Source organism: Triturus cristatus, chromosome 3_1 (genome assembly GCF_964204655.1).
Source record: "Triturus cristatus chromosome 3_1, aTriCri1.1, whole genome shotgun sequence".
Lineage (NCBI taxonomy): Eukaryota > Metazoa > Chordata > Amphibia > Caudata > Salamandridae > Triturus > Triturus cristatus.
In genome coordinates, this window is record NC_140583.1 from 856,510,362 (window position 1) to 856,534,148 (window position 23,787).

Genomic DNA, 23,787 nt, shown 5'->3' on the forward strand with positions numbered 1-23,787 from the left:
CTACTGATACTCAATGAACGAGTCAGTTGTGGGATGATGACCTAAGTGGCCCCTCGATAGATCGAGAATGGGACAAGGCATGCAAACAAGTCAAGGAGGTTGCAACCAATGCATGATTTAAATTGATGAAGTTCTATTATCTGCACCATACATACCTCACTCCCCAGAGACTACACAGAATCTTCCCTGCATGCCACAGGGATTCCCAAAATGCAACACTAGCCCAGCGACGTTCCTGTACCTAACCTGTGCCTGCCCACTCCTAGAGGATTATTGGAGTGGGGTCCTGGAAGAGCTTGGGGAATCACTGCCATTCACTTAGAGGTCATACCCAGACATTGCCTACTGACACCTACTCCTGGCCCCACAGCTGGTGCAAAGATATGCAATCGCTTTGCATCTTTGGGTTTACTTTTAGCGAAGAGATGAATATTGATTCACTGGATGGGGTCCACGCTGTCACTGACTGTCAGGTGGCGGGAGATTTGCATGAGTGGGCCCTGGAAGAAGAAAAGAGATTACGAATGGTCAGAACTGTTGAGAATGCTAAATGGGACCTGGAGTGGTGGGAGGAGATGGTTAATCAACTGACTGAGACTGCACGCTTCCAATGGTGTGCTGAGATAGCTCTCCAGGGGTGGATACCTGAAGATCGATTGATAGGCCGGCCACAATGGAGTGGAAAGAGTGTGTGTAAGTGAGTGGGAGGAGTGTGTCAGGCAGGGAATGGCTGGGGGAAGCACACAGAAATGACCACACATTAACCTGGAATTGAGCAGGGAGTTCCTAGATCTACCCAGAATAAGAAGAGAGAGGGAGGCCACCAGGTCCACGCTAGTGAATAAGACTGCTTCCGATGTCCCTTCCCCACATCGAGACTCTGATCTTCGCTGCTACAGCTGCCATTGTTTATTGTTCACTATCTTGAGTACTTTTCGTTGCTATTATTTTTCATATATATGTGTTATCTGACTACTTACACTATTCCTAGTATGCTATGAGATTTAAATAAAGTCTTTAAAAAAATCAACAACTTTAAAGTAAAACATTAACAAGCATATATATATTTATATATATATATATATAGAAAACGTATAGGAAACTTATCTTAAAAATGCCATGTGAGCTAAATATTTAAATGAAACATATATATTATACTTTAAAAATTATAAAAACAATACATAAAAATACATTAAAAAGTATTAATAACTTCAACAATAAAAATTACATTAAAAATATTAAGAACTTAAAACATTTAAATTTACAAATAACATTAACAAAAACATATCATACTTAATATAAAAATAAAATTACTAACAAACAAAAATATCATTTAAATAAAAAACTAAATTCTTTTCATAAATAATATGAACATTAAAGAAAAATATAAAAAAGAATAAAACAAATATCAAAATCAACAACACTAGTAAAAGTGTTGGGCTTCAAAGGCGTCAGAGTTACTATTCTAACTCCATTTTAATCAAAAGTAGAAGGTGTTGGATTTTGGATGGTTACATTTACTATTCCCACTACAATGTAAGCTACATCAGATATAGACTAGTACTTTGGAGGATTTATATTTAATATTTCCACTCAATTCTTAGCAGCAGTAGTGAAAGTGTTGGACTTTGGAGTGGTTAGATTTACGTTTCCCACTCCAATCTCAGCAACAGCAGGGAAAGTGTTGGACTTTGGAGGGGTTATACATGCCATTCCAATTTCTAATTATTTAAAATAAAAACACTACATACCAAACAATAGAAATAGTAGAGCATATCTGGGGGTGGGCAAGATGGCCGCGGACGGGTTGTAGAGAGCAGTCGCCTCCAATCCCTCTCCTGAACGGATTTTGAACGATGACATAAACTAGGATGAAGTTGGCCCCCCTGAAATTGGAAAGTTGGGTTGCTTATGGCAAGGAGGCACAGAAGCGGTTGTATACACTGCCTGAATACTGGTACATTCTTGAACGCTCATTAACTCATAGCCTGAGACCCCTTTACTACCTTTTCACTGGATTATCGCTACCGCACAAGATGCCTGTGCGCCCGCAACGACAGGAGGAGTTTGGCAGTATTTCAAAAGACCCAAACCGCGGGGTTAAAGGGAGCAATAAGGCCATGTCTACGGGAGGTACCCTAAACCCCCCCCCCCCTTAACAAGAAGCTGATCCCTCCACCAACTCGAGGAAAAAGGGCATCAGAGAGGAGAATCGACGCGCAAAACAATTCAACCTCCGCTATCGCAGAAGATGGAATGCCTCGCCAGAATGATCTACGGAATTTAGGTGAGACAAAAGGCGCTGGGACAAGAGCTCTCACCGTAAAAGATGCAGTTCTTCGTCAATCCACCTTGGCTGAGTTGTTCTCCAGCGGCTCGGCAGTGAGTACATCTTCGGAGAGGCCGGATTCAAACTGGGAAGCGGACGCTTCCGAACACCGCGAGGACGCCAACAGCGCTGACAACGTGGTTGCTAAGCAACACACAATCCCGCTAGTGAGTCAGACGGAGAAGGCGCCCGCTCAGCCTAGAACGGAGGAACTAGTGCTGTGCGGAGAAAACGACCAAACGAGGCAGGTGAGGCCCAGGGCTCCAACAAAGCAAGGCGAGGGGGGAACAGAGACGGTGGAGGTTAATGAGTACACAAGAAGCAGTGGAAATACTGATATGATGGACGCTCTGCTGCAGATGGAAGCAGGGATGGCCGTTTCCAATCTGACAATGCCTCACGAAGGAGGGGGTGAGAGAACCCTACAAAATCAGCACCTCACAGATGCCCGCCCTAAATGCTCTGATAATAGGGGGGCAGGCTCCCCAGAGGGAGATCGTTTTTTTTCGTTGAATGAAGATTCTGAGTCAATTGAGTCTAGCGAAGCTAGCTTATCTGGGGGCTCTGGCACTGAATCCTCTACGTCAGATGGGAAAAGTACTCAGAAAAAGCTGATCAAGTCAGGTCGACAGAAATCCCTGACGAGTACGAGTAAAAAATTAGTATGGGATTACTCAGCCACCTCAAGTATGTACCAGGAAGATACCCAGGGTGCAGCTGGGGAAATAGCACAGCAGACACCATTGGATCTGATATTCAGTACCCTGAAACAGATGCAAGGGGAGGCAAGGGCGGTGAGTCGAAGGGCCAGGCAAGACAATAAAAAGATACAATCCTCCCTCAAAAAAATGAATAAATTGTATGAAGAGGTAGCGGATAGAGTAGCACTGGTGGAAGAAAGGACTGGGAAGTTAGAAGATGACATGGCTGATTGGCGGTCCTCTAAATCCACTCAAGAGAGAGTGGTAGAAGATCTGCAGTGGAAGCTGGAAGACTTTGAAAACCGCCAACGACAGAACAATGTTAGACTTTTGGGTCTGGCGGAAGGGTTGGAAGGGCAGGATCCGAGAGGGTTCGTAATCAACTTGCTGAAAGGGGCTTTTCCCGAGGCTCAGTGGCAGTGGGAACTGGAAGTACAGCGGGCTCACAGATTCCGTCTTACACAAAGGAAGAAAGGGCCCAATGGTCAAGGGACCGTGCCCTGGGCTATGCTAGTGTATTTAGGGAATTATCTTTTGAGGCAGGAGATAATTGACAAGGCCAGACCAGATTCAAAGAGATCTTTTAATGGCTCTACATTCTTTGCTAGACCCGATTTTTGCCATGTGACAGTGGAGAGAAGATGGAAGCTAAGACAACTAATCGCTCCATTTCAAAAAATAGGTTCAGAAGCCTACCTTCTCTTCCCTGCCAGATTGAAAGTAATTACAAAGGGTCATACAAGAATGTTTTTTTCAGAAATTAAGGCAAATCAATTTCTAGATGAGCTAAAAGGTCAGAAAGGGGGTTAGTAGAGCGGGCGGATTATCTGCTAAAATGTAACACTGAGGGGAGGGGGGGACATCTGGGGAGTATTATCAGAGTTAGGCAATTGGATTTTTTTTTTGTGGAGAGGGAGGGGACTACTACAGCTCACATGCAGCCACACATAGGTCATAGCTGACCTATTTGGCTGTACAAGGGGGAGGGCGGGTAGGGAGGGAAGGTTGGGGGGTTGGGGGGGTTGGGGCGGGTTAGGGGGGGCTGGGAGGGGGTGAAAAATAGGCAAACATCTGGTATACATAGTTTAGCTCGGCACACTATAATGTATAGCAAAGCAAATTCATTGTTCTGTTGGCAACACGTTTATGTTCTTATCACGGTTACTTACATACTCAAAATAATGGATGTACTCACTGCGAGGCCACTTGCTCTAAGATATGGCTTTTAGAATTGCTACAATGAACGTTTGTGGACTCAACGACCCCAACAAAAGAGTTAGAGTTGCAGCCCTATTAAAGACATTCCGATTAGATTTCGTTTGCCTCCAGGAAACACACATAGAAGGCTCAAGGGGTTACCTACTGGAGCAGCTTGGTTTTTCGCTATTGGCTCATTCTAAACATGGGACAAGAACGAGAGGGGTTGCAATATTGGGAAGAAGCGGGGGTGGGACAGTGGGAAGGAAACAGGAAGATCAGTGGGGTCGTTGGGTTATAACGGAGATAATCTTCAAGGGAGTACGGTTTACGTTAGTTAGTATTTATGGCTCAACAGAGGATGACCCGGATGTGTTCCAATATTTAGACATAGAGTTGGCACAGTGGCCAGAGCCAAGTATTTGCTGCGGTGACCTTAATATCCACGATCATACCAGCTCATTTTTAAAGCCAGGTGGGCAGTATAACGGGAGGAAGAAGAAGACATACAGGGCTCTCTCAGATATGGTTCATCATAACTCCTTGGAAGACCCATGGATTAAATTATACCCATATATAGATAGTAGCACATTCTATTCAGCTCCCCACAAGGTCTTGGTTAGGCTCGATTATTTTTTAATTTCTAGGTCCTTGATGCAGGGTTCGCGGATTGATAGATACCCCCGTGCTGTTTCCGACCATAATCCATCGGTTTTATCAGTTATAATAGGGAAGCAGCAAAATAGGGTCACCCAATGGACTTTTGAAAGAAAACTATTAAATGACGAGGTATATCGGGAGTTCATGGATTCTTGGATCAGGAACTATTGGGACACGAATCGGGGAACAGCACCTCCAGGGGTGGTATGGGATGCGTTCAAGGCTGGGGTTAGGGGCGAGACTCTGAGTTTTGTCTTAGCAAGGAATAAAAAGGAGAGACTCAGGGCCGAAGAAGCTCTAAACAGCTTACTTAAGGAGGAAGAAATGATGGCCCTTGATATACAGAATCACCGCCCATTGGAGCAGCATCTGCTTAAAATTGCAATACTCAGAGCCGAAATCACAGAATCTATTTCCAGGAAAGCTGCCGAGGACTTCCTTACTAGGAAAGAAAATGCATATGAATTAAGTGAAAGGGTGAGCCATATTTTAGCTGTTCGGACTAGGCAGAAGTTAGCTACTACAGATGTAAAGGAGATTACTAATAGTCAAGGTGATACCTTTACGGAACCCGATAAAGTGAGGGATGTTTTCAGGCAATTCTATGTGGAACTTTACACCTCTGACCCTGGAGATTGGACAAACGAGATAGAGAGCTATCTTGAGGGTACTCCTTCCCTCACACTCTCAGAAGAAGCTAAAGATATGTTAGATGCCCCACTCCAAAGGGAAGAATTCACCACAGCACTGTCTAAATTACCTCTGGGTAAGGCAGCTGGACCGGACCAGATCCCGGTGGAATTTTATAAAGTTTTCCAAAGGGTACTGGAAAGGGACATGTTTCGTATTATGGTGCAGGTACAGAAAGGGGACGCAATTCCTGACTCATGGGGAGGGGCGGACATTATAGTGATCTTAAAAAAAGGGAAGCCCTCGTCACTACCAGGTTCATATAGGCCAATTACGTTAATGAACTCAGACGTCAAAGTGTATTAAAAAATGCTGGCAAACAGATTGGCTGGCATCATCGAAACTCTGGTAAGCCCCGCACAGCATGGCTTTATCCCAGGGAAGGAAACTACGCGACATGTGAGACAGGTAATCACAGCGTTTGACGCAGCAGGCACTCTAGGAGACCCTATGGCAGCCCTCTTTTTAGACGCAGAGAAGGCATTTGACCGGGTATCCTGGAACTACTTGTGGTCGGTCTTGAAGTGGTGCGGCATAGGAGCAGGATATGTAGCAGCTATCCAAACACTATATAAAGAACCGACAGCTAAAATAAGAGTTAATAGGGGAAGCTCGCTCCCAGTTAAGATCACTAGGGGGACTAGGCAGGGGTGCCCCTTGTCCCCCCTTCTTTTTGCTTTATACTTAGATCCTCTGTTAAGAAGGTTGGAAGACAACCATAACATTCCTCCTATGAAGTGTAATACTATTGAGGTTAAAACGCTGGCATACGCTGATGACGTGGCCATTTTGACACCTAATCCCGCACTGGCAATTACGGAAGTGGAAGCAGTCGCACAAATGTTTGGACAAATATCAGGCTACAGACTGAATAGACCGAAGACTCAAATAGTTGAGAATAGATATTCTAACTGTAATGACACAAGGGTGGTTAGATCAGCAGTATATCTCGGGGTAACAATTACAGCAGATTTAGAGAAGCTGGTAGAGGGGAATATGATCCCACTGCTTAACAGGGTTAAAATAGACTTGGAAAGACTGCACAATTTACACTTATCCCTGGTTGGCTGTACTAATGTCATCAAAATGTTAATTTTGCCCAGATTCCTTTATTTCTTTAGATCTATCCCCTTGTCTTTTGAGGCCATGTGGTTTAACGCGCTGGAGGTAATATTAAATAGATTCATCTGGGCACAAGGGAAGACACGAAGGGCTTACAGGTTTATTTCTCTCCCTAGAGAGAGGGGCGGGTGGGGTGCACCAGATTTTAGGTTATACTATTGGGCTGCAACATTGCAATACATTCAGGGACTGATCGGAGGGGGTGGAATCGATGTAAGAATCACCTCGAACTCCACCAAAATCTATGCCACCGTGCTCGGGGATGAGTCGGAAAACTGTTGTTTGAATTGCACTGAGTTTGGGTACTATAAAAGAACGCGGTTTAAGACTGTCATTGGGGCTATTAAAGTATGGAAAGCTTTCCTCAAAAATGCTGGCTTGGGAAGACTCAATAGATATACTAAACTTTATAGGAATAGGTCTTTTCCAGCAGCAGTCTTTGCTGATAGGACAATGGCGGAGTGGGCAGACAAGGGAATAGCCCAGATAGGCGACATTATGGATTCTGAGGGAGTGTTGCAGTTTACTGACTTATCAAACAAATTTGGTATTGATAGACATGGGTTCTTTAAGTATCTTCAAGTAAGAAGTTTCTTGAACAATAAAAAGGGGGGACCCGCAGGGTTTGCAGAGAATGAAATTCTAGAGAAGATTAAGATGCTGGGGGACTGCACAGTCAGAAGTTTGTATGCAAGTCTGATAAAGGGGAAACCAGATGACATTGAGAAATATAGCAAGAAATGGGCCGTGGCTCTCAGTGGGAAAGAACAGTGGTTTTCGGAGTCATTGGATTTGGGCTACACAATTTTGTGTTCGGCTGCGCTGCAATCACAACACTACAAAACCCTATACTCATTATATTATACTCCTGCCAGAATTTCCAAATTGGGGGGTACCACAGGGACTTCCTGCTCTCGTTGTAATTTGATGGGAGCAGATATTGTACATGTCTTCGCAACTTGTCCCCAATTGTATACCTTGATAAGAGATATAGAGGTTTTTATAAATAGATCTTTAGGCATACAACTTACACTTACGCCATTGTGGATTCTAATGGGGATTAGCCCAGACACTGAGTCACCGCAGAGGGAATTTATGTTTATAGCCATGGCAGTCTTTAGACTAATGATAGCTAGAGCATGGCTGGATAAGAACCCCCCAGGCTGGCAAATATGGCTAGCTAATCTCTTGCAAATATATAATTTAGAAAAGTCTATATACGAAAGGAAGGGAAAGAGAAAAAGACAGCTTGGTTTAAAAATATGGGAACCTATTACTAGGTGGAAGGCAGGGTTCAATAAACCATAGGCAGTTGAGTAAGGTTGATTATAGTATATGTTTAAAATCTCATTGTGGGTATTTGATTTATTTGATTTGTAACTGCATTGAATTTGTTGTGTATAGACGCTGTCAAAGAATTCTATGAATTTGCTGAAATGTATAAATGTATGGTGATAAGATTTATTATATGTGCAAAACGGTAAAATAAAAAAGAGAATAAAAAAAAAAAAAAAAGAAATAGTAGAGCATATCTAAGATAATAACGTGTACGCATTATAAATAAATACAATTACATTTACCACAACAAATAATATGTCAGTATACAAAAATAATTTACACATAAAAACAAAATAAATAAATGTAAAATATATATACTTCCATTAACAAAAAAATACAAATAAAACAATTATAATATTAAAATAATAATGAATTAAAACAAATACAATGAAAACAAACAAATATAAAAAAATAGATTTGATTATTAGATACACTTATAAATGAATTAACAATTAATTACAGTAAAACAAATAATCAACATACAAATAATCAAACGATATACTTCATTATCAAGTAGCCTTTTAATTAATCTAAATAACCCATTACAAATAAAAAAACAATAATTAATATTTTCACTTAGCTTCCTTGATAATGTCCTACCAACACAACCAACTCTTAAATTACAGATTAATAACTAACCTGTAGAAAATGTTAATTACATTAAAAATCACAAAATACACTTAATTAAAATAACACATTTAAAAATAACATAATTACCAATTAATTTAATAATCATAAAAATTAGTTTAAAATAAAAACAAAAATGTATAATTGAAGTAAATTCCCATCCGTTGCCCCAATGAACCAAACAAGCCAATACTGAATTATAAATTAATAAATACATTTAAACAAAATAATAAGTACTCCTTGAAACTAACCATACTAAAAACGATAATACAATTATAATAATATCACCAACCAAAAACACAATATAACTAATATACACAAAAGTACTTAAAAAACAATCATTAATACAACTATATCAGAGTAAACAATGTTAAAAACAACAATATTCCAAAAAACGATATTCATAGCTTCTATATTCTGTCCCACGATATTTTTGACTTGATGATATTTTGACACAATATTGTTGCGAACTTGACCCAAATCCAATCAGGTATCAGAGCGCTTTACATAGCACCAGTTACGTTACATGAGGACACACATTCATTTTTTGTTAGGCGCAGGGAGATTAAGTGATTTGCCCAGAATCACAGGAAGTTCAGCGTCATTACCGAGACTCGAACCCAGTTCCCCAGGTCTGAGGTTGAGCGCCCTAGCCGTTAGTCCAACTCCTCTCTATATTTGAACCAATATTTTGGTCATTCACCTCTGACTCTTCTTAGATAATTGTCTGCATGATACTTCCTTCAAACAGAAATACTTGAGTTACTCTACTTTTTCGGTCTTCATGGATGATGTTACAAACTTATATTCTTCAACCTGTGATGCTTTTTGTTTCTGAATTCAAACATGTAAAAAATATAAAGACAGGCATAGATATACTGAAAAATAGATAGTTAGACAGACAGACAGACAGACAGACAGACAGACAGACAGACAGATAGATAGATAGATAGATAGATAGATAGATAGATAGATAGATAGATAGATAGATAGATAGATAGATAGATAGATAGATAGATAGTTTGTTCATGCAAGACATATTTTCACTCTCTATCCTATACTTTAAAATATAATGCCACTGTCACTGACGTTTACAGCTTACTCAAGAATTCAATAAATTACACTGTTTACGGCAAAGCCAGGAATATAGTATAGATGGGTATGTGTACAGTCTCCTTCTCCTGAAGTTTAAAACAAATTGAAACCTAAATAGGTAATATAGCACCACTCTGAAATGAATGCGTTAAAACCAGGTAGTTATACAGTAATTTATATAAAACACAAAAGCTATACTTTGGGAGTTTTGATAACTAAATGCCCATTACAATATAGCCTTAGGGCTGTCTAAACATGCTAATACATTTACATGTTAGTAACCCAATAAAAAGTTGAACAATTCCAATTGCAAATGCCATTTCTGTGTTAAAATGCAGGAGAAGTCACCAGAGAGCCCACACCAGAACCTGGAAGCAGTGAAGGTGTGTACTACTGTTTAAAAAGTCTGAACTACCATACAATTTATATTGGAATATTAATTTTGCATGAATCGTTACGAGAGAGGCTAAGCATGTTTACTTACCTTCACCAGGAACCCCAATTCAGAAGGTTTGAGTGATCCCAAGACTGGACATTTTAGATACTGTAGTTGCAACCCACACCAAAAGGTTCCCACAGTGATTCTGCGCTTAGGCCAGTACAGAATGCTGTTGTAGGAGTGCTGGTGCCGAGTCTCTCTCTCTTACTTTATTCACCAGGAGCTGCATTTCACTAGTGAGGGTTGCCCTTGTGTGAGAGTGAATGTTTCATGTGATTGACAGCTGTCTTCTGGTTGATTTGTTAACATGCCATTGTGCTGACAACATATATCTTGTGCATCTTGAATATTCTAAGATGCTGCTGATAATACCAAGACTCTGGTGAATATTCCGGGAGATGATTGCGATATCAAAGTTCAGCCGTCGCAGCCCAATGGTCTCAGTAGGAGTAGCAAAGCTCCATAGTTCTGCTATTTATAAGATACCTATGACAGTTTTCTGCACTACCTATGACAGTAATGTTAAAGGTAATAATGAACAAATGTACTGCACTGGTGATGCGATCCAGTGTTTGTGTCCATTCAAATTCTTGACAAAATGTAAGGTTTTCTCTCTTTCAGAGCTCACAATCATTTCTCTAAACCCTTGGTATATTTTGGAAAATATTTTCCTCTTACAGATTGTGTACTTCATACGTCATATGGATTGACAATAACGGCTAGTAAGATTAATAACTGCTAGTAAGATTCCTCTAGTCTGTACACTATATGGAAAACATGAATTGTTCATCCAACCTTTGTTTTTTACTATTGGACACATTGATGATTACCTCTTAATTGCTTGCTTTGACCACTGTTTCTCTACCATGAGTCTCTATAGAATATATTGGGTGAGTTTGTTCTTCACCCCTTTCTCCTCTTACTCAAACCTCAAACTTTCCCCACTACCGGTTACTGAACCACTTGCCCTTTTGTCTTTGGACCAGCCTTCATTCCTAGTTGCCGCTACTAGAATGTCACCCAGGTCTGGGTGGTCATAAATCCCTGCTAACTACAGAACATTCAAAGGGCAGTACTTAAGCAACACATGACCATATAGGTCTCCTGTAAAGACGTATGGTACCTAACAGGATACAGTTTCATCTCTCTGTCATGAGTTCTCCTAAACCTTTGCAAATGGAAACCTCAAGTTCACTTGCTCTAGCAAACAGAAGAAAACACTTTTATACTCTGATCACAAAAGCTTACATGTGTTTTACAGTCTTCTCCAACTCCGGAAGGTGCTCTTTCAGTGCTGCAATGATTCTGGTGTCATCAGAAACGGATACATAAAATTCCTGCAACAAATAAAGTAAAGTGTGACTGTTAAGAAAAAGCAATGACATCAATACTTAGGGTCTGATTATGAGGGCAGCCGGACCACCAACGACAGGTCATTGGTGACGGTCTGACCCCCGACAGCCCTTCGGTCCAACCGCTAGATTACAATAACGGCAGTCGGACCCACAACGGTCAGAGGAAAGACCTCCGCCAGGATCAGCGATCCCGACTGGGCGGCGGACGGGGCTGTATCCCTGAATGGCGGCGAGGCCGAGCCAGGCACTACCGCCGGGGTTACGATATCCCTTTCCGACAGACTTTGCATGGCGGGAAGACCATGTAGTGCCCCCACTCACCTCCATGCACAGTGTGCCACGCATGACATGGTGCATGGCACACAGTCCATGGACATGCAGGAGGTGCTACATACCACAGCAACCTGTGCTGCCGCCCTTTTCCTTGGCTGCAGCACATGCCTCCATGATACAGAGCACTTTCCGACTGCCAGCACGAAGGTCATATTGCAATGCAGAGGTCAGACCGACCACAATCAAATTCAGCTCCTTAGAGTCCAATTAGCGATTGCCAAATAAAGTTTAATTTCAAGAACAAAAAGAAAAGCAGACAGTTTTGTTGCATTATTTGGAGAAGAGAAACTTTTGATAGCTCAGTTTGTGCCTCTCCACCTCCTTATTCTTTTGGTTCACATTGTGAGAAAATATGTTCATATTTGATTTAGAATATTGATAGACGTCCGCTGTTCCAAGACACAATACATTTTGTGTTGTTGTACTAAACTTTATTGGACAAACAAAAACTACACAGACTGTTTATTAGCTTTGGGAGCCACAGCATGATCTTCAGGAATTGCATCAAATTAACTTAATGAATCTATCCCAGAGGTTTGAGGGCCTCGTGTGGTAACAGCCCCCACTTCGTCACTTCTTAGAGTGATTCAGGCGAAAAAGTAGTTGTGGTATCTAGAATTGTGGCCCTGTATGTGCTGAAGAAGTGCATCTGAGAGATTTGATTGTACAGGAATTCTCGCCTTGCATAGCAAGAAGAATAGATATGTATAATAGATATTTATGCCAAACACCATAGTTTGATGTTCATAGACTGATAGTGATGTCCTATTGTAAAATTAGTAATAAGAAAGATAGTTACACAAACTGCAACCACTCAAAGCATCAATACATTTTCACTCACCATAGGCATACCAGCTCTTAAAAACAAGCATTGGTAAGGCAGTATTTCTCATTTCTTAAAGGCTGATCTATTGGCTTTGCCAATACTTTTTGACATGCACACGTGAGCACATATGTTTTAAGGCACACAGGCACGCATGCCTGATGACCTCGCAATAGATTTCTATTTAAAAAGAAAACATTCTAAGATGGTCGCTGATGTGTAGTGACAAATTTAAATGTGTGCATCAGGTACACGTGTGCCCATATGCCATGTCAAATGGTGAACTCTCCTAATTTACCCATATACCATGGCAGATGCCTATTGTAGAATACTCAAATAAAATTTTAAAAAGTTAAAAGCAAATCCACGTCTGTACAATAAAGGAAGCGAGGGTGACAGTGACCCTTAGCAGCTGCCAGGCCACTGTAAAATAAATATATTTTAAACATGGAGCAGGACAGGGAGCATCGGAAGAGAAAAAAGAGTGAATACAGTTGGAGGATGGCAGAGGAACAAGTGGGGCAAAGTGGAAACACAAGTACTCCAATAAAGTGCTTAATGCAAAATTAAAAAGAGTCCCTTCAATGCTGCATTAGAAGAATACAACTCATCCAATCAGAACACGGTGAGACCAAAATGCTCCTGGTCAACTGATGTGCCACATATCTTCAAAACATACATTAGAATCCTTTGAATATGTACAAAATACTTGCTTTTCTATTTTATGATGTTTCATTTAGAGATGAATTTAATACATGTATTTAAGATCCTTCTGCAAAAGAGTGACATTAAAGTAAAATATTAGCCAGAGTGTGGCTTATGTGTGTGGTGGCTTTTAATTCTGATCCTTGTGACTGGGGGTGAATGTTTGCATTGTTCAGCATTCTTTCCATCAATTGTTTCTTTTGCATTTGTTGCCCTAAGTGGGAAGTGTATGCCTAGACGTGGGTCCCATGCTCACTGCGCCACTGGATTCAAGTTAGCCTGGCTGATGAGGGGTGATGCCCCATAACTGGTCCCAGGATACTTGTTTGCTGTCCAGTGGGGACCAGGTTTGTCAGTTCGGGCTGGGTTGTTCCCATAAGGAACAGGGTCAAGACTGATCTGCATGTGGCTGGCTCCAAACTGGAGTGGTGTGGTGAGCAAAAGAATGATGGACTAAACCTTGATCTTTGTGACTGGGGGTGAATGTTTGCATTGTTCAGCATTCTGTCCATCAATTGTTTCTTTTGCATTTTAATTCATGGCCAAGTAGTTGCCAAAATACATGAATAACGACTTATACCTGCATAAAATGTATTGTTCTAATTGGTGACCAGCGGGAGAACCGATACTGATGCATGTATATGAGTTGCCCTATCTCACGTGGACTTTGTGAGCCAATTCCCCTACAATCAAACACAGTTTAAGAAAAGGATATCATCCTCTTATCAACCATGAAGGATCTATCTGGAGATTTTCTTCCACCACTAGAGTATATCATAAATGTCAACTTTCGGCAAGGCAATTCCTGAAAAACCTCATAATTTGACGGATACGGCCTCTTTTTGAGATCACCTAGCACTACCCTCACTTTAAAGCCCTATATATCAGGGACCAGCATGGCATGTTGTGTACGATAGGAGAGAAAACATATCATGACAACACATTAAACCTTCACCTACCTCCAGAAAGGCCATGGCAACTTCATCCTCTTGCAATAAATCTCCATACAAAGTGGCCCACTGCAAGACCAGGCGGATTACGCGCCTTTTGTTGTTAAGGGCGTAGTCCATTTTCTCCTGCTCTGTACCTTGAGATGGCTGGGCATGATAAGTGCAAGGGTGTTAAGGAAAGGTAATTTCTTGGTGCAAGAAATCAGTGATAAATATAATCTCTAATTTGCAAACACTGCACCCTCCTTGCATGTCACAATTGCTCTTCTCAGCGGTATTCATTTTTAGCCAAATGAGATGGCTGCTTCGACGGCTGCGGATTCAAACCCAAGACATGGTGCTTGTGCATGGATTCCTGCAATGGACATATTGACTTGCTGAGCTGTATTAGAAGCAGCACACATAAACATAGTGGAATACAGGGTGCACAAATGTCTACCAAGAATGTATTATTTATTTCAGGCTTTATTTTAATTGAATAAAATAAATTTTAAAAATCATTCCAAAGGTAATGGAGCCATTTTTTTTCAAACATTTTAGAAAGGTCCATGTTGCTGGAGAAAAGCAATGGTGTCCCTTCTTGGTCAGTTTGACATTCTCCCAGTCATACAAACAAAGTAAGCACATTTTCTAGATCTTGGTATTTAGATGAAGAGTGTCTCTTAACAAACAGAACATATATTGAATGGAAATTCATGGGAGTCTAAGTTGGTATTCCTCCAAAATCTGAGATCATTTAAGCTTGAACTGAAAACATGATTATTCATATGAATTTCTGGAAGGGTGAACATAATTGCCTTTTCTGTTACACAAACAGTATAAACGACACGACTGATTAAAAATGGAAGTTTAAGTTCACAGACCCGCCGAACCTCTACTGTATGAATACTGATTGTGTTTATTTCAGTTTTCACAAAAAATGCACAGTTTCCGTCCTATGATTTCTCATTTTCCCATCTATATATGTTCTCGGTGTATTTTGTCACTTTTGAACTGGGTTCCACTGCAGGTGTTTGTTATGATTTCTTATTGTGAGGTTACTTTTATAGAGTTCATGCAGAAATTCACTGTTTCAGGTCTGGCATGAAACACATGAAGATGGCAGGCACGGTGTGGACGAAGTTGGTTTTTAAAAGCAGTCTTGAAAAAGAGGTGGCCTGTATGATACGTGTTTTTGTTCACTAGGAAGGATGTGTATGATGGTGTGCCATAGTCTGGGGCCATGCACAGAGACCCTTTGTCTTCCAAAGTATGTGTGAATTGTGGGATGGATAGGACACATCATGAGGAGGATTTCAGACTTGTGTCTGAAAGGGAGCTGGTGATCAGGTACTGTAAGGCTTTTGCCTTTTCCATCCTCTTTTTTTCCTTCAAATTGTGCTCTTTAGTTTTTGGCTGAGACATCTTCGTTCAGGGAAAATAAATGGGCTGCCCCTTGAAGAAGGCCTGAAAGCTATCTTGTGAAAATCCCTAGGACAAGCTCCACTCAGGGAGTCCCACAGTTATCAATTCTGAGTCCCACGCTATTTAATCTCTATGTGGGACCACTGGCAGAGCTAGTGGAAAAGCATCATGTTACCATCGTATCGTATGCTGATGACACTCAGCTGATTATGACATTATCAGGAGACAATAAACAGACAGCGCTCAATTTTATTAGGTGTTTAGAAGAGGTAGCAAAATGGATGTCTAATCACTGCCTGTAGTTGAATGGGAATAAAACAGAGGTAATGATAGTGGGCAATGCACCCAATATATGGTTCTCTGCATGCCAGAAACATTGGAACAAGTACCTACTCCCAAAATTAAAGTAAAAAATTTAGCAGTCTGGTTCGACCCCAAATTGTCTTTCGATGTCCAAATACGGAAAGTAGTGGGTAAATGTTTTGGCACTCTAAAAACTCTGAGAAAAATTCTTGAACTACTACTACCCAATGCAAGGAAAACCATAGTGCATGGCCTGGTGACTTCCCAATTGGACTAATGGAACGTATTGTATCTGGGAGCACCAAAAAAGGGACTAGCCAAATTACAGGTGGTGCAAAATGCGGCAGCCTGGTTGGTGCTGAGTCTCCCCAGAAGAGCTTCTATAAGGAAAGCCCTGCAAGACTTACATTGGCTGCCTGTGGAGAAAAGAGTCCTATTCATGTCAATGTGTTACTGCCATAAAATTCTTGCAAAGAAAGGTCCGCGATACCTGCACCCTTTAATAACACAATATATTCCAGACCGCAATTTGCGATCGGAAGGAAGGGCACTAGTGAAGGTTCCAAAAATACAGAGCGCAAGAATAGGGGCACGGTCCTTCAGATATCTTGCGGCAAAATCTTGGAACGGGCTCCGGAAACCCTAAGACTGGAACCAAGCGAAACATATTTTAGAAAAAAGCTGAAAACATGGCTATTCTCCTCTGCATCTTAAGTGAATGATAGCGACTGGACTGTTGTCTATAGGCCAATCAGCGACGATTCTATGGCCGTCTCTTATTAGCGAGTCCGTTCAGCGCGGGGACACGCCGGTTGGCATAACCATTCGTTTAGAAATGGATAAATAAATAAATAAGCGGGTTAAACAATCAATTGTGTTATACTGCTTTGTGTCTGTTTTGTGTTTTGTTGCTTACTTTAGATATTTCAATAAATGCTGCTACATTTCCATCCAAAATCAGCCTATACCTTTTAATTTCCCATGTTAAACAACCATTTACCATTGTTCTAGCTCTCCAACTATTTAGGACACCAGTGAGGGCACAAATGGTGCAGAGACCGTGTCTTAAATTAGCAACTGCACTACTTGTTTTATGTGATATGGCCCCTGGGAGTAGCTCTCTTGATAATTTGTTCCCTAACAAATTTGATGAGGTGCTTGTCGTTTTTTTTCACCAGTGCTAATTTGATTGACACTTATTATAGCCTTATAGCCCGCCGTAGCGGGCTATACCGGCTATTAAAGGCCCGCTGCATCGTTAAAGGCCCGAGCCGAAGGCGAGGGACTTTAACAAAGCAGAGGGACTTTAAAAGCCGGTATAGCCCTGCTACGAAGGGCTATAAGGCTATTAGAACATTCTGCCACTAGAGGGCAGAATGTTCTAACAAATAAAACGAAGCCTTCAGGGAGCGCGAGGGGATTCAAATCCCCTCAGGCTCCCTGAAGCCTTTGTTCACAGCCAGAGCTGTGAACAAAGAAACATTGGAATGTTGGAGCTCCGGGCTTATACCAGCCATTATAAGCCCGGAGCACTCCATTGTTTTCAATGGAGCTTCCAACATTCCAATATTCTAATAACCAGTATAGCCCAATGCAGAAGGACTTTGAACCTATTAGAACATTCCACATACTATGGGCAGAATGTTCTAAATAAAAAAGGGAAGAATGGAAAGAGAAAAGTTCAGAGTCAGGTAGTTGAAAAGCATTGTGTGATGGATGTGTTTAGGACAGCTCAATATTTTTCCAGGCTTGTTCAAGAGGCAATACGGCTCACTGGTAGGCTACTCACAAACATGGGTGTCATATGCACCGCACTAGAATTGAAGTTCATTTTATTCAGTTGATGTTGGCTCTCTGGTCTCAACCATGCCACAATGAGCATATAAAAACACCTTTAGGAATTTCCATTCATAAGAAGATGTAAGGGACATGTGATCTCTAAATTAAACTTGCAGTGCGCGAGTTCTCAGGAAGCCCACAACTAAGTAAATACACAACTGCTAAATTAATCAGATAAGCCTTGGAATTGGATAAAATGGTCCATATTGTCACACGCAATTGACAAATCTGACCGAGTATGAGAAATGCTTGATGTTTCTGGCCCTGTGCTTGAAGGATGGCCAGCAGAGCAGACTCTGTTCTGTTTAAGTGGTAGAAACCAAATGCCACAGAAGGTCTTCTGCTGCAGGGACTCGAACTACCACAAATTACTGATAACTTCTTATAAGGGAGTACACATGTTTACCTTTGGAACTATAGTTCTGAATAGTCTGAGTGATACTGCCGAACTCTCCAATCACAGTTTAGTGCACAAACCAACCTTAAGTAACCAGGTGGATTCATGAGGCACTAAATGTAACGGTTAAATAAATAGAGACCCCATCTCATTTTCTTGCTCAGGATTTCTAGAGACTTTTTGGTCACTGGGCACAAAAGGAGACAATGGCACTAATCACAGGCAGAATTGTAGAGAGAGAGCAGTACATCTACAGGGATCCCCACCATTAGACAGAAACCTGCATAAAAAAGACACAAAGCTCAAAAAATATTTTTTTATGTTTTGTGCATTTTGGCTGCCGTTTTTACTGAAAATGTCCATAAATGATTTGCTTGTCTCCATTCCGCCAAATCTCACTCGCTCAATCACCTGAACTGCAAACCTTTTATGTAAAGGTCTGCTGTACTGATGGTAAAAAAACTTATGGAATGGGGTGCATTCAGTGCTTAATTTGAGCCAGTGGTTGCTGGTGGGGACCACCGGCACTGATTTGTGGGGACCGGCACTTATTTTTCTGCATCAGACATTTACTGGGAGAAAGAGAGGGAAAACCGACGAAGCAGAATTACTGGGGAAGGGAAAGAAGGAAAAACATCATAAAGGCAGAAAGCAGGACCCTGCAAGAGCGAGATAAAGGGGCATGAAATATCTGGTAGTGGATCAAGGAGGCATGAGGTGGATTCAAGACTGTGCAGCCTTGCGATTGGGCATGCATGCAGCAGAGTGTTGGGCACCGGTACTCATAATTGTTCAAATAAACACTGGGTGCATTTTTACGTGTCCACTCTACAGTATATTCCTGGCGATTGGGTATTGCACCCTTAAGAGGAATTCAACACATTCTGCTCTTTTGTAACTCCTAAAAAGGTGCAGGAAGGGTTGTTTCACAAATGTGGTTAATGATTATGGCAATTTAGTCAGTGGGATTGGACAAAATGCCGAACATAAAATTATTCAAAGAACACTTAAGCCAATCAGGTGGCCAAGACACAATAAAGGCACAACATGTTTAGTTATTTTCATGTGTTTAGTGTGGGGGATTCTCCCACACTTAGAGAAGAAATGGAATGGGGTGAGTTCACTCAAACTTAATTGCTAAGTTAATTCCAGTTTAAGTGGACCTCCAGAATGTAATATTTTAAAAATCTTTGAATACATATGTGAAGAAAAGTGAGAAATAAGGATTCAGTGAGAGCAATCTCAGTGGACAATGCTTCCAAACAATGCGAATGATCCATTTTACTCTGCACCTTCATCACTCGTAGCCCCCATTTGCAATTACAAATTGTACGTGTTATATTAAATGCTTTATTTCAGCTCTTAGATCCAAATAGTGGGGGTTGGCCTCACGCAGAGGGTTCGGAGCAGTGCCTGGTCAAAGACCAGCCCATGCAGCTATCTCCTGCTGCTACTGCCAAAGGTTGCATGTGAAAAGTTGGAGGCAAGTCAAATTTATAATATGATTAAACACAGAAATTCACAGAAAAAAGTTACAATGACATTATAGTAAAGTGAGGTTCTAAGAAGTTAACTTATTTTAAAAAACACAGATATGCACTGAGAGAGAAACAAAGGTTAACGTGACTTTACAGTTAAGTGTTGGAATGAGACATGAGCTAATGTTAGAAATTCCGAAAACACTTAAATCCACCAGTTATAGTTCCATCAAAAATCTATAACATGCACCCCAGTCAGGCACTGCTTAGCACCTCACATATCACATAACTCATCAACAAAAATTGTATTTATAAAATTTGAGGCGGCCTAGCCAGCATCTATAAAACAAAATCACTAAAATAACACACATGGAAAGCAACAGCCTAGACAGCTGCCAATCCTTCTTTATATGATGTCATCCCACTCGAGCTATAACTCATTCCGTCCTCTTTATATATAGACCACCACCAGCAATGCAAACATTAAAGATATCTTACCAAATATAGTGACCAAGACCCATCTTGACCACCCAAACCTATGATTTCCCTTCCTTACCCTAGTTAAAAGACTCCAGAGGCACATTTGCCAACGCCTGCCTTCTCAAGGGCAGGAGAGACTTTTGGTATTTGAAATCAACCAACGTGGCCACGCGTGGGGTGGTTTGATGTTGTCCCTCCTCTGACTGGGATTTTGGAGGTGGGAAAGATCATTTTCCCCGGCCCTACCTTGCCCAAGTGTGGAGATGGCATTTTTTGGCACTCCTCCCTGCTCTTCCCAACAATTGGGTGGGGTTATTTACAAGCCCCCTCTACTATGCGGAAAGACTGGGGGTTTATTCAGGTCACCCACATTGCCCATGGTAGGAGGAAGTAAGACATTATTCTGCACCCTAGGCTTGTGCGGGGGCGATGCTGGTGATAATGCTCTCCCTCCACTCATTCAGTGGTGGGTGCGGGGGTTTCTTTTTTTCACTCTGTCCGCGCCCAAAGTGTGGTCGTTGATTTGTTCCCTTTGCCTAAAAGCAGTGGATGAAAGATACTGTTCTCCAACCTTATTTTTCCACGGGCAGGGTGATGTTTATGCCCCATCTCCTACCTAGGTCAATGGCGAAGGAATCCCCCCTCCCAACTTAAACAAGAGTGAGGGGGACAGTATGGTATTTTTTGTGTTTCATGTATTTGCGAATATCTGGAGCAAAACATGTTTTTGAATAAATTGAAACTCAATCAAGAAACATGCTTATTAAAGAAATGTCATTTCCTTTAAAAACTCCTTTTCCAAGAGTAGCAGAAGATGTTAAGTATTGTGAGCATTGTGTTTTCACAGTATTTTTAACTTCTCACCTTGTATGATTTTTGGGAGCAATTTCATGTCATTTTAACCCTTGCCATGTCCAAGTGTGGTGCATGTCGCTTTATTTATACCCCACCACACCTGCTTTGTTAGAGGGCGAAGTTGTCCCCTCCTTGCAGTGCTCAAGGGGCGAGGCAAATTATTTTGTCCTCCTCCTGTCGTGTCCAATGGTAGAGGGGGCTTTCTCGGTGCTCCAGCTTACATTCGCTAAGAGAAAGGGTAGGGTAATTTAAAAAAATGTGGGACAAGTGGCATCTTTGTATTTGCAAAGATTCTACAAGGGCAACTGTAAGCTGCCCTGTCCTCCATGGTCTAACAAATGCTGTGTGCTGTAGAGGATAAGGGTGACTAAAAGTGCCTCCACACACTGTTCAGAATTCCAATCAAGGTGCTGTGGCAGCTCTGAGTTCTTCCATTCCTCTCTTTCCGCGAGGACAGGGAAGGGAGAGAGGGTCAGCACCCTTATGAGCAGCTGAGAGCTCCACTGCTCCTCCATCACCAACAAATGTAGCCGGCCAGGGAAGAACAGGGCAGTTCTCAGCTGCCTTGGCACTCTATTCACAATTGTAAACAGTTTACTGGGGCAGCTCTGAATTGCTTCATGCATTTTTCATTCCGTTTTTTTTGTTTATTCCTCCATGGCCTTGGGAGAGGCAGATGTAGGGTAAAGAGATACCCCCTGCTCTTGAGAAAGGCACAGGGATGCATACATAGCCCCTACTAGGAAACAACCTTTACAACGCAGTCATTACATTGCACTACATTTACAACTCAGTCATTACATCACAACATCCTTTACAATGCATGTCACTACAACACAGCCATTACAATGCATGTCACTACTATGCATGTCACGACAATGCAGACATTACATCACATGTCATTACAACGCATACCATTACAACGCATAGTACCCCTACACTATCCAATAATTACCCTACTGTTGCACCCCCTGGAGTTAGAATAGTAATTTTTACCCCTACACTATCCAACACTTACCCTACCGTTGCACCCCATGGAGTTAGAATAGTAATTTTTACCCCTACACTATCCCACACTTACACTACTGTTGCACCCCCTGGAGTTAGAATAGTAGTTTTTACCCCTAAACTATCCAACACTTACCTTAAATGTAATGTAATGGTATGCGTTGTAATGGTATGCGTTGTAAAGGTATAATGCGATGTAATGGAATGCGTTGTAAATGTAGTTTTAAAAAATGTCTTGTAGTGGCATGCGTTGTAAATGTATGCGTTGTAACGTCATACATTCGCCTCTGCTCCACTGCCACATCACTTTTTTTATCTTTCATTTTTGAATTACCCCACTCACACTTAGGCAAGGCAGGGAGGGAGGGAGGGGTGTAAAATGTGGCTGTGGTGAATTAAATCCCCTGTCATGCACCTGGTGAAAGTAGGATGTCAAGTGGTAATCCGCCTCCGCTGTTTGGCAAGGTGGGGGATGTAGGTATATCTCTCATGCACTTGGTCAATGTGGGTGGCCGAGAGAGCTAAATAAATCTCTCCACCCTGTACAATGAGTGTGCTCTTTCTTTTTAGAAGTGGGTGGGTGGGATTAACTCTTCCTCGTCTGCCGCTTGAAATGGCAGAGAAAGATTTTTTTTTTTACACCCTGGCCTAACAACTTCCATATGGGAAACCCGGTATTATTTGGGAAATTCACAAGTTTTCTGAGCCACCCCTTGCAGCTTTTGATCCGTTTAAGCAATCTGCACCAATGTTGACAATCTCAAAAATTGCAAGCCGAATGCTAATTTCCTTACGTTTGGTGTAAACTGCTAAAGGTTTAAAAGTTATAAAGGGTTTATATTACATTTGGGATGTGAGTTACAATTGTGTGAGTCACGGATTGCAGCACTAACCATATCTAGCAAATTTCATGGGGGGTTGGTTTTAATTCGTAACCATAACTCTATTTTAATTGTGATTGTTGGAGGGAATTTATCTTAACTGTGATTGTTGGAGGGAATTTCATTTTGTATTTTGTAATGATGCGTTAAGGTCCTATAAATTCATTTGAACCTTGTTTTAAAAAAATATACATACATATATGTATATAATGCATATATTTCTCTACAAATATATATATACATTATATGTGTATGTGTGTTTGTGTGTGTATATTTTTTTGATAGACACTAATATACACACATACCTGCTCCAGCACTTCAGGTTTTCTCACCAAGGGCCTCATGTAGGAAGCCAAATACCGGTCGGTAACGGCCGATTTTCAGTAATTATACCGTTACCGACCGGTATTTTGGCTTTTGAGATGTAGGGGGAGAATTTCATGATTCGGTATTTACCGAATCGGTAAAATTACCGAATCGGTAATATTACCGATTCGGTAAATTTACCGATTCGGTAAATACCGAATCATGAAATGAGATGTAGGGGGAGTGTGTGGTGGGTGTGGGGATTCGTTATTTACCACCAACTAAAGGTTGGTGGTAAATGACGAATAGGTGACAAAAAGCATTTTTGTGCACGTTTAAGTGTGCAATGTGGCAGACATACATGCCCTTAGGGCATGTATGTGCGCCACATGTGCACACATGGCCGAATCAGGGGTGCAACAGGGTGTCAATGTGACACCCTGCCACCCTTGCATGTGCTCCCCCATTACCG

General features: G+C 41.4%; 1 protein-coding gene across 3 annotated transcripts in view; it reads right to left on the reverse strand.

Moving 5' to 3' along the window:
• The window catches only part of RAPGEF4 (Rap guanine nucleotide exchange factor 4), a 1,002,526-nt gene that overhangs the window by 176,904 nt on the left and 801,835 nt on the right, over window positions 1-23,787 (reverse strand). For all 3 annotated transcript variants that reach the window (XM_085645283.1, XM_085645282.1, XM_085645284.1), the window contains 2 exons: window positions 14,374-14,524; window positions 11,447-11,535 (listed from right to left, as the gene is read on the reverse strand). In XM_085645283.1, the coding sequence (XP_085501409.1) occupies window positions 11,447-11,535; window positions 14,374-14,524 (240 nt within the window). The remainder of the gene's footprint in view (window positions 1-11,446; window positions 11,536-14,373; window positions 14,525-23,787) is intronic.